The sequence below is a fragment of the Syngnathoides biaculeatus genome, chromosome 13 (assembly GCF_019802595.1).
Source record: "Syngnathoides biaculeatus isolate LvHL_M chromosome 13, ASM1980259v1, whole genome shotgun sequence".
In the NCBI taxonomy this organism is placed as follows: Eukaryota; Metazoa; Chordata; class Actinopteri; order Syngnathiformes; family Syngnathidae; genus Syngnathoides; species Syngnathoides biaculeatus.
In genome coordinates, this window is record NC_084652.1 from 26,666 (window position 1) to 39,154 (window position 12,489).

At 43.3% G+C, this 12,489-nt stretch overlaps 1 protein-coding gene across 2 annotated transcripts in view; it reads right to left on the bottom strand.

Annotated features, from left to right (window-relative positions):
• prkacbb (protein kinase, cAMP-dependent, catalytic, beta b) overlaps window positions 1–12,489 on the bottom strand; it is a 53,297-nt gene that overhangs the window by 7,989 nt on the left and 32,819 nt on the right. Inside the window, exon 1 of one of the 2 annotated variants that reach the window (XM_061839303.1) lies at window positions 1,088–1,486. The exons of the other annotated variant lie outside the window; for it this stretch is intronic. Within the exon in view, the coding sequence (XP_061695287.1) occupies window positions 1,088–1,133 (46 nt within the window). The 5' untranslated portion in view covers window positions 1,134–1,486. Of the gene's footprint in view, window positions 1–1,087; window positions 1,487–12,489 lie in introns of those variants that run through there. 2 annotated transcript variants of the gene reach the window in all.

The window sequence follows — 12,489 nt, forward strand, 5'->3', positions numbered from 1 at the left end:
GACTTTAGGCACGGAATACAAGGTTAAAAAGATTTGATTGCTCTGAAGCGCAATTAAAACTCAGAAAGGCGCTTAATTTTCACAAGCTCGCTTGGAAAAAAAAAAAAAGATGATTTAGTTCACATGGGATGTGTGTTAACGTTGAGCGCAACGGAGCACGCTCACGCCGACCGGTCTAGGCCAAGTTACGTCAATGCTTTCAAAGCTTGTAATGCTCCTTATCCTCTGACGAAGGTCTGACGATGAGCCTGCTCAGGTCAACGATGAGTTGTGCGCCTCCCAAATGTTGAACCTTGATAGCAGAATGGGTGGGGTGACATAATGTGGGGGAGCGCTACTTTTATGAATGCAAAGAGGGGGCTTTTGTCATTTCTTGGCCATATTTGGTCACTGTTCTGTGCAGTGAGCTTTGTTTATGTAGCCCAGAATAAAAATGTGGTTAGTGGAGCCCCCAGGGGCAGATCCAACAAACCTCACCCTCGAAGTTGAGAGCTATTTCACGAGGATTACACGTAGGTGTGTGTGTTATTGTTTTTTTTTTTAGATGTTGCATCCCATAAATAACACCCAGATGATGATGTGATGCATGTGTAGCAAGCCAATACGGCGTGACATGGGACAACATGGAGAGAAAGAGGCCCCAAAGGGCTCCCACAATTTTGGGCGTTCAAATGACGGGGGGCGGATTTCTTCCAAAATCAATTTTCACGTAAAAGCATCACATTGACATGTGGCGTCATTTTTTTTTTTTTTTTTTTTTGGGTCATTGCTCGTTTGTTATTGTTTGCTTTGTGGTAATTATTAACGAGGCTCCAGCCAACCAACGGGGTCCTGATGCAACTAGCTTGGGTTGCGTTAACAAAACGATCACGAGCAAAACGCTGTGTAATAACGCGTTTTCTAAAACTGTCGGGTGTTATTTAAATCAAAAGTGGCGGGTGACAGATGGCTCGCTATCTTGCAGTTATGGTGCCGCCACGGGATAGCAGGCTAGGTTAGCTAGCTAGCTGCACATTCAAGGTTCGTGACCGATCCAAAGAAACTAAACCACGAAGGCCGCCCGACGGCGAACAAACGCCGGACTCACCGCTCTCCAGCTCGTTGCCCTTCTTGGCGGTGGCAGCGTTCCCCATGGCGGAAGACACGCGGGCGCTCGCTCCCGATTGTGGAGTGGGAGATGGCGGCTGGCTAGCTAGCTAGCTAGCCTCCCTGCAGCAGACGCTAATCGCGTTTAAATCAAACAAAAACAAGTAATTCGGCGTGCTTTGAACAGGTTCCTGCTTCGGACAAAAAAATGAGCAAAAAGTCCCCGGGCAGCAGCGGTCGTCAACTTCATCTGTCGACCTGGCGTCCTTGTTCCCTCCTAACCCCGTGGACGGTTCCCCCACTACGGCTCGGGTGAATAACGTACGGCTGACATGAGCTGAAACTAGCGGTCACTGTTGGAGCTCGCAGCCCGGATGGACGGACGGCTTCCCCCTTCCGGCACCATTTTTGCCCCCCCCCCCCATTCTCTAGTCTCACAAACTCTTAAAGTCTTTAAAAAATAAAAAAAATCATTTTTCTTCAAATATATATATTTTTACACTTTAGTCCCACAGTGATTCTCAATGTGCAATCAGAGTTTGACATTACAGTACCATCTTGGTCATCAGGCACTGTGGCTACTGCTTTCCCAGAGCTACTTGCCACTCAGCATTTTAATACTATATCTTTTGAAGTACAGTATACATTTTGTAGTAGGGTATAATAAATATATTTTTAAACAGCTCGTTTCACAACAGCTTCCAAAAAACCTATTAACTATAATAATACCTGTATTATTATGTAAGTAGTACATGCTGCGAAATGCTCTGTTCAAATGTAAAACTGATAAAAGATTAAAACAATCGAGTAATTAATAGATCTTAATGAAGTAAAAATTCCACATTAGCGTAAAAATAAGTTAAATCACAAATGGAATGTACTTACACTAACACACATCACGTACACCAGAGGCTCTCAAACATTTTACACCAAGTATACGCACACACAAAAAAAAAACCTCCATAATGGCCAACATTATAATTTGGTAGCATATTTTGAGCAATGATTTTTATGCTCTCTATTTTTTACATTTATTTTTATTTGGTTTTTTTTTTTTTTTATTCTTATTTTTATATTGATTTTATGTATGCACTAACTCAGGAGAGGCTCTCTGGTTGTACAGTCGTATAATGACAATAAATGGCATTCATTCATTCATTCAGTGTGTTCATTAAAAAAAAAAACAAGGCAGAAGTTTTATTCACAAGTATAGTTATGAATGTAAGGTACTCTAGAATATGTAATTAAACATATATGACGTGTTAAATACAATTGTACCTAAATAGTATAGTTATGAATGTAAGGTACTCTAGAATATGTAATTAAACATATATGACGTGTTAAATACAATTGTACCTAAATAAACATCTGAAAACAAACGGCCATGAGCTTGAATCTAAATGAATACATGATACACAAAAATGTAACTGTCCATATGAATTAAAATCAAAGTTTGAGCCACTATAATGTGCACTTTGAACATCTAATTCTGTGAATATTTCACATACAACTTGTGGAATAACATGCAGTTTGAACATTTCATTTTGTGAATATTTATCATACAAGAGAAACTGCACCACACCACACTAACGCAATGGATTAAAGCATAAAAAAATGATCAAAAAAACCACAGGGATTATGTCATTTTTAACTGACATTTCGGCAACCTTAAAATCCCTTGCAATCATGCTGTGATCTTTGCACTTACACGTTTTGATCCTGAACACCCCCCCCCCCCACCACCACCACCACAACAAAACAGAAATAAAGACCCGTCATAAATGAATTTTAGCCACAGTTCTCCCCCCGTCCAGTTATGTTGCATGTAATTATCAGAGACGTGAGGGTCGGGAGTGCTGTCCCAAATGTCATCTTTTGATAAAGTGCACCGTCTTGTTAATTGTCTCATCATCACTTCATAAATTGAGAATCGTTTTTTCAGTGAAAAAAAAAATATATATATCTTCATACAATTCAAATAACTCCACCAAGACGCCCAAGAGACAGACAAACAAAAGCAAATACTTTGTTGGTGAACTTCTCGGGTCATTTTCGTGCTGTCATCATAATTACTTGTCGAACATTATGCAATCAGATACGTGTTATTTACAGCCATTTTCTTTGCCGCTTATCCTCACAAGGGCCGAGGGAATGCTGGAGCCTATCCCAGCTGTCAATGGGCAGGAGGCGGGGTACACCCTGAACTTTAGCAATTTAGTGTCCAATTAATGTTGCATTTTTTGGGGGATGTGGGAGGAAATTGGAGTGCCCGGAGAAACCCCACGCAGGCACGGGGAGAACATGCAAACTCGCAGGGTTTATGTTCCAGAAAATGTCCATAAACGATACTTTAGGGAGGTGCAAGTCTTCTTTTTGTCCACTTGAGGTCAGCAGTCAACCATTCTACAGGAGCACGAACCCTCAATGTGGACGTACAGTTACTTGAGCTTTGTGAATGTCAGTCCTGTTAAGAATGTGGATCGACCAGTCCTATTTCCTGCACTGTGCCGAACAATGACGGTCCCGGTGATGTAGTCAGCATAAAGCAGTGGTGGGAATTCGGGCCTAGGAGATCCTGCTGCTTCCCAGAATTCTTTGGGGTGATGTTTTCACTCTCACGTTACATAGCAATATGATATCTTGCATACCACGGGCTCCTCGTTCACTGAGGAATGACTTTGACGTGCAATTACACTGTTATACACAAGAGGACAGCAGATCCCCATTGCACTTGTAAAAAAAAAAAAAAAAATCGGGTTGTCTTTCCGGTTGTTGTTATCGATGTATTTCAATGAATTGATCCCCTTTTCTTAACAAATGCAACTCACACGCTGTGTCCTGTGAAGATTTAAATTGCGGTTGCAGTTTACCATCCTTTGTATTGTGTGTTTTTTTTTAAATCTTACCTTTTGCAATCCCAAGCTCCCCTCATTTAGCGGCATCTGTTTTCATTGCTTTTATCTCCTGGTTTTCACTTCCTTCCCGTTGACGTTGCCAGCAAACAACATGTCATTTTCATCCCAGCTGACCAGCTGCTCTCCATATTGGCTTCTTTTTCTCTCGACTTTTCTATCTTCCTCGCCAGGCCTTGCTTCAAAGAGAATGATTTACTCTCCCTCAGATGAATGAATGAGTGAGAAGCCATCTTGGCTCGCTCTCACTTTCTCTGGCTAATATTTCCGCAAAACTGATGCATTGGGTTGCACAGCATCAATGACGATAACGTCGAGGCGCTCCTTTTTTTTTTTTTTTACAGTGACAGCCAATGCATTTCACATGAATTTGAGAAACTTTTTGAGAAACAACACAGGGCAGCACAGCGGAAAGTGGTTATCACAGTTACCTCACCCTTCCCAAAAACATGCACCATTAATTGTACACTCTAAATTGCCCGTAGGTGTGATTGTGAGTGCGGCTGTTCGTCTCCATGTGACCTGCGATTGGCAAGCGACCAGTCCAGGGTGTACCCCGCCTGACAGCTCGGATAGGCTCCAGCACTTCCTGTGACTCTCGTGAGGATAAGCGGCAAGGAAAATGGATGGATGTTTTATTGTATTGCTACTCCTACTTTGTGGAGTGGCTTTTTAGTCTAGATGTAGCCAGTACAAAATTATGAAATTATATAAGCATGTTGAAACCAATCATATCACAGTAACTTGACAAAAAAAAGGTATTATAAATTTAAAGGAGTTAAAAAAATATGTCAAAGGACAGCGCTGAGAATTGAATCCCCGAGTCATAGTTGACATAATCAAATATACAGAAATATACATGCATAAAGCTACTTTTGGCCTTTTGGCAGAGAATATGAATCATGCAACTTCCTTCTTTGAAACGATTTGAACTATTATATTTCATAAGTAAACTAACTAAATACAATTTTTCCATTGTTCAAGGTAGTTGAAATTAAATTTGTATTTATTGTGTACGCAATCGTATCAGTGTACAGGACACTTTGCTAGATAATACAAATATTTTACAGTTCATTTCACTGTGCAATAATAGATTCATTTTTTGGAAATGGGACCAATTTGGTGGAATGTCCCTTATAAAATATTGCAAATATTTTACAGTTCATTTTACTGTGCAATAATATTTCATTTTTGCTAATGGCACCAATTTGGTGGAATGTCCCTTAGAAAATATTGCATTCATCATACAAACCAATATACGTGTATAATTTATGTTATTAATCATAGTAACATCATAACCTATGTAGATTCTACCACTATTTTATACTAAGTTTCAGATACCAAAAATGGTTTATTGAATTTTGAAGAAATGTTGGAATAATGATGACAAATTTGGTATAAATTGATTGGGGCGGGCGTGTTAAAAGATGAAAATTTGGCAATAATTGAGGCTAAAAATATCTGTTTGAGTTTCAGTAAATTTATAATGCGAGAGGTGGGGGCGGGGGAGGGGGGATACCTGTAAGTCTTTCCGGCAGGTCGTGGTGTACGACTCCATTGCACAAGGAGCTGAATTTTCCTTCAGCGATAATAAATCCACAGATACGTTCCGCCACTCACTCGGACGCCTGCTCTTGTTTACGCGTGATTCATATCACGTACATGACGGGATTAAACAATGAGGAGCACTTTTGCCGCGAGGCCCGCGCAGTCTCTGGTGCATCCGCTCGAAAAAAAAAAAAAAAAAATCCTTCAATTCCGCAAACAAATGTGTGATTAAAAGTGGTGCGCGGGGCTCTCGAGCCAGCTGTTTGAGGGCCGTCTGACACGGCTGTATACGTGCGTGTCTGTTCGCTATGAATCAAACGTCCCATTGTGCTCATCTGGAGCGAATTAGCGGGGAGGGAAGGTGGGAAGGAGCGGCCTTTGATATACGGAGAAGGAAATGGGTAATGTCCTGAAACCACATGCAACATCCTAATAGTAGCTGCTGACTGATGTCAGGAGACAAGCCGATAGATGATGTGTGAGGGCCAACGACAAAACGCGCGCGCTTCTTGCTATTTATAAGGCCACTGTGGAAAATTGATATTTTAATGAGTTATGTATTAACAGTCGGCTCTCTGCTGTGCCGGCGCACTCACCAGATGTAAAACGAAACAACCGAGCAAGTCTTTTGCAATCTGATTATTTCTGATTTCTCTTATTTCTGTGAGCAAGCTCGTCTGCACTTCCGACCACACACACGCCGTGCGAACTACAATACGGTCATGCCGAGACAAATGAAGAAGAGTTTCATATTCACTACGTTTGTGTTGTTATATCGTCACGTTGTGGCACTGTTTATCTTCAAATATTCATTGCTTGAGGTGTTATAGATGCTAGTTTCGCTATCCCTGTGGCATTTAGCTTAGCACACATTCTTTAGGTTCAAAATACCGTAATTCCCGGCCTGAAGAGCGCACCTGGTTATAAGCCTCACCCGGTACATTTTTAAAGGAAACACCATTTGGTATACGTATGCCGCAGCTGTGTGAAAGCCTTAAATGCTCACAGTGGAGCACAAGATATTTATAAAGAAAGACAGTACACAGAGAGTTGAATCCTAGCACTGCCGCGCTAACGTCGCACTAACAGGGGCGGTTAAAAAAAAAAAACATACCGGTAAAATCATTGAGACACGGCAGCAACACGCTAGCTAACAGGGCCGGTAAAACTCACTTTCTCAGTACATATATTCCGCCGGTCTCACTCTTACCTCATTATCACATTGAAACATGAGACATTTACAAAGAAAGACGGTATACAGACAGAGTTAGCTAGCTAGCGCTAACGCTAGCGCCGCACTAATGCTAGCACTAATGCTAATAGGGCCGGTGAAAATAAAACTTACCGGTAAATATCACTGAGATACCCCAGTAACATAGCATCAACACACGAGCACAACACTAACACTAGCGCAGCGCTAACAGGGCCGGTAAAAGTCACTTCCTCGGCACATATATTACACCGGTCTCAGTCACAAAATTTTCCGCTCGAGTGCCCCCTTGCGGCTGTTGGGAAAAAAATGCACAAATTAGCCGCATCGCCGCATAAACCGCAGAGTTGAAAGCGTGTGGAAAAAAGTTGCGTGCTTATCGGCCGGAAATTACGGTACCACCGCAATTTTTCTTGTTTTATCTTTAAGTTTAATATCAATAGAGATGTCAATACGGTGGTTGGCGGTGCTCAATGCAGCTCTGCTTACCTTGTGGCTTTGATGTGAAAGCATGCACATGATAGAGACTCATCAAGATCGTGTTTCGGATAGTGTAGTCTGCTTGAAAGTGACACTGGATCTTCACCCAGCCGAGCTGTCCAGGTCATGGATGGGTAAAGTCAGTGTGAGGGAAGGACATTATGTATATTAACATAACAGGCAGATGTTCGACAAATATAGCACATTTACTTTGTCATTTCACACTTGTTGAGTGGGTCGGTACTTTTCAGGCACAATTATTTGTCGGAATGTCATTAAATAGAACATTTTTTTGAACATGTCATCGTTAAGACATCTGTAACAGCTTGGTGGACCTTCTGTCTGGTGAACTTCTATAGGGCCGTAAGTGGTATCACATCACACCCATGAATATGCACGCAAACAAGTGCGTCGCCCTGCAATTTCCCCACCGCGCTGTAATGTATTCATGGCAGTAGTACGAGGAGCTAATTTAGGGTAGCAACACAATTTGCCCTTTGAAGTCAGCGAACAACATCTTTAGCGCAAAATACGCCCCCCCCCCTCCCCTAATTCGCCCCCGACTTTACGAACTACACTGCTTCATTGTTCCACTGCCTCGGTCAGGTCGTGCACGCATGAGAAAGTCGGAGTCGGGCAAATTATAGCGAGGAGGAAGCTGTCTGGGAGCAGTACATTCCAAGGATTTCATTGTGTTCTAAATGTTTTTTAGCGACGCGCGTTTCAACCGGAGATAAGGTGATTGACGTCTGAGGGGTGGAAATATCGAGCGCGGCGACCCAGACGTCATCTCCAGTGTGGTGTCGTTTCTCACTTATTTTCGGGAAAATGATGACAGAGATTATTTGAGGATAACGCCGAGCGCAACACGGCCGCCCGAGCCAGATCAAAGCGGAGACAATCAAAGCCAGGGCGAGAGCTAAAGCAGTAAGCTCTTTTAAACGCTCGCATCGAGCTCAGGGGCGAGGGGGGGAGGGCGGGATGGCGGTGGGCGCTCGGGTTCGCCTCGGCTCTTTTCCATCCGCCGTCCATTCCTCTAGAGTCCCGGACAGTGAGCGGACTGACATATATAATCCTTCAAAGCGGATGCAAACAGTCCTGCTGGTGACCCGTGTGAGAATATTAAAACCTGCACCAGGGCTCTGCACAGCTCGCCGGCGCTTGCGTTTGCGTGTGTGCGAGGCCGAGGCTGATAAGGCGCGACGCTGGTCGTAATGGTTTAGAAGGGCATGTTGAGACCGCGGAACACGCTCGCGACAAAGGAAGGCATCACACGGTCGGAGAGCCGCAAACGCGGCCTGGGTTCTCACACGACAAAGTAAAATAAAACAAAAGGACGAAAAAGGCAGCGATCAACATCGCATTTTTGACTTGGCGGACTTTGAACTTGAACCTGTTGCGTGTTCGGGGATTGATGAATGCATTTTTGTGGCCGTCCAGACAACGACTGCATTCACCTCACACATGTTTGCAAATGGCCGTCAAGACAGGTAATCCATCACTCCCCCCCCCCCCCCCCCCCCCTGCCAGTTGTAGCAATAAGGTCCAGAAGTCTTTGATTCTATTCCTTTATACGTCATGACAGTGGATTTGAAATAAAGCGACCGGGATGTGATTAAAGTGGAGACTTTCAGCTTTCATTTCATAAAAATGCGGCTAATAGATACTTTTCATTGACGTCACGCCGGCCACGTGATTTTGTTTACAACGCCATTTTGGATGGCAAGATCGTGTCTACATATCATGGCTAGGAAGTGCTAAATGTATACTCTTATGTTCTGGCTACGGTTATCGTTTCATCTTTTATCTTGAAAGTCCTTTGACAAACGAACATTGTAACCAGAGGCGATTGAGACACTTGTGCTGGTGTGAGGAATAAAGAAAGAAGCCACATATCGAGAGCAAGTATTGTCGCGTTATTATTAGATTGAGCTATAGTACTTCTCGTATACAGGAAGTGTGGTGTGATTGCGACTGTGTCGACGTCAGCGGGGCGCGACGAGACAGGACGATAAGGAAGTGAGCTAGAGAGGTTGGCGGGCGGGCTCGGGTGAGCAAAATAAATATCACCCACGTTAAAAAGTACAGTTGAACTCACGTCTACGTTATTCAATAACACGACAGCAAGATCATAACATGGTGTCAGAGTGACGGTAGTATAAATACGGACTCGGGGGAAAAAAAAAAATGAAGATAACGAGGAGGCGTTCGATGTTCCGACTCATCCAATTTACCAGATGCGTGGCGGAGATTTCAAGCAACACGCCGCACTCGTTCACGAGACTGCTTAAAAACAGCGCCGAAGAGGAAAAAGTGCAGTTTCCTCCTGCTGTGGATCGGAGATAAAGGACGGGATGTCGGCAATACGTGGACACTGACCGGAGACGAAGATAAGTTGCGTAAAAAGTTATTACGAAAAATTATCTGATTAACTCACTCCGAAAGCAAACCCCGTATTTGCTAGCTATAAGTTTCACGAGAAGGCGCAAGCTAACTGAGTTCATGTGAGCACTTTGTGACGGTTGGTCAAAAACTGTACCTACACAAACAGCGATGAGATGGTCAGAGACCGCATTGTTTTCGCTACCAACTCACCGAGTGTGTGTGAAAAGTTACTCAGCGAGAGTCCAGATCGCACGCTCAAAAAAGTGATCGGCAAAGCCCGCTCCCACGAGTTAGCAAAACTGCAGCTAAAGGCTACGACTAGCCACGAGGTTCATTGTTATCCACCGCAAACCTGGAAAGCAAAGGTTCACTGCGGGCGCTAGCGGCCACATTGACAGCCCAAAAGACCTCCGTCAAGATATGTAACACGTGTGGAGGACACCACAATCAATTAGCTAAATGCCCAGCAAAAGGAAACCAATAGCGGAAGTGTCAGACCACTTTTTCTGTCCGTTCTTAAAACCATAAGCCACACAATAAAATACCGTGACGAAAAGGCCGTAAGAACGCTTACAGGCAAGCCAATATTCACAAAAAGATCAGTAAAAAAAACGTTGTATTGTAGTTTTCCCGTCCAGTGGGCGTCGTAAACAAAAGTCCTGTTACTCATGACGTCACGTGAAAAGTTATCGATGGTATTGAGGAACTGCAACTGTTATCTCCATCATTTCTGACTTTAAGGCAATTAAATTGGAATATTCCTAAATGGGCAAGTTCAAGCAGCAAGTCCCACAAAAAAAAACAAGCAGAAATTGAAGGCGTAGGGGAGAGGGCAGCCATTTTATGTAGCTTCCCTTCATTTTCTGGAGCTCATGAAGGGCTGCTCGACATTTTTGAAGGGTAACAAACGGAATATTCTTGAATTGTAAAGTCGGTAGCCTGATCTCAAGCCAATTGCGCATTCTTTCAGTTAAATAATAAAAAAAAAAGTGACGACTGAAAGAGGCAAAGACGAGCGGCTAAGGAATGCAGCAGAGCTGAGCAAGACTTTTTTTGTTTTTTGAAGGAAAAGAAATTGATTAGCCTTCAAAAGGCAAGTCCCGATCTCAACCCGATAGAGCACGTTTTTGCCAGAGCGACAAAGTCGACGGACTCCTGCACACATAATCATCAACAATATTCTCTCTGGTGTCTCTACAAAGATTAAACGATATCGTGTGCATAAAAAGCTTTTCATTCCTTATTTTTGTAAAAGTTGGCTTTCAATCTATTCTTCAACCACACCACGATTTGTTTGATTTCAAATCCATTCGAGGAATGTCATTCAAAACTCCAGTGGTACTGTTCAAAACCGGAACACAAAGGGCTTTTGAGTGCGCAGAGGAGTGTATAATTTACAGCTTATCCAAATCAGGATTAATTTCCTATTTTTACCATGTCAAATCCGGAAAATAGATTTTCTGTACCTGTGCCTTTTTAAGCCAATAATAGATGAAGGAGAGCAAAACAAACCCCAAATCATAATTTAGAGAGTCTCTCGTTAAGTACTGAGTGTTTCGTCAAGGATAACGCCTGAAATACCTTTTTTTTTTTTTTGTTTCCATATTTAGATCTAAGGATTGCCTGCACCACCTAGAATACACTTTGAAAAACTTTTTGGCATAATTACCACAACAACACAGTACCATAAATCACTGATGAATAATTTAAAAGAAACAACAAAAGTTTCTGCAAGTTGGCTGCGGCAAGTAAGCAAGAGATCGTCGGGAAGTTGGGAAAAACAAGCTCCCGCCTGAGGTGTTTTGCTTCTGCCTCGGGGACGGAGGCCACAGGTGGACCTCACCTCGGGACAACGCCGCTTCAGTCAGAATCCATCAAACGGACCGGCGACGGCGGCGGCCGACAAACCCGCGTCGTAAATCACTCGCAACGGAATCATTAAACCCGGGGATCAAACCCGCGCTTTCCTCGGGAGTGCCGATAATACGTGCGGGAGTGATGTTGATGAAGCGCGTGGATGGCGATTCTTATTTCCATGTTGTTTCTCCGCGTACTCGGTCTTGAAGGATTCGGTTGCCCTGTGTCCTTGAGCACATCTTGCCAAAGGCGATAAAACATATCGGCGAGTCACAGCAGTGCCGAGAAGTGGAGTTTATAAATGAGCTCTGAAATCAACTTCTAAAAGGACTTGTTTCCTCTGTTTCACACGGGTTGCCGGGTGCGTTCCCAAGCAAGCGGTGGCGCCAAAGCGCCTCGATGGAGGAAAATGATTTGAGCCGTCAGAAGCCTTAAGGGAGTCATTTCCAGAAAAACACTCCTAAATATCCGACCATACTTTTCTGACGTTTTCAAAGGCTTTCATATAAATGTCAAAATACCAAAAAGAAATTGTTTCTGTTGTACTCTTAACATACTTCTTTAGTTTAGCTTAAACACAAACTTAAAAGGAAACTCCGGGGATTGAATTAACAATGTATCCGATAGGTCATGTCATATGTACTGTACATAGAAAATTTGATCTTAAACCAATATCATTTAAGGATATTTTGAGAATATTTTTGCCGGCAATTTGGAATGCTCCCGGTCGCCGCCATTTTGGCGAGTCACATGACCTACGCGCGCGGATGTGACGTGTCACGTGCGCAAACAAAGGCTCGGTTACGTTCACACACAATCATGGCCAGCGCTGATTTCCCGGATTTATCCTCATCTGATGAAGAAATGGGGGTATCGGTTGCTTGGGAAGACGGAGGAATACGTCGATACAGATTTGAACCTGTGGCTGTAAATAATGTTGAATATTCGGATGGTTCTTTGGACGGGATTGACGCGAGTCTTGACGACGCGGAGGCCGACCCATCCTATCGA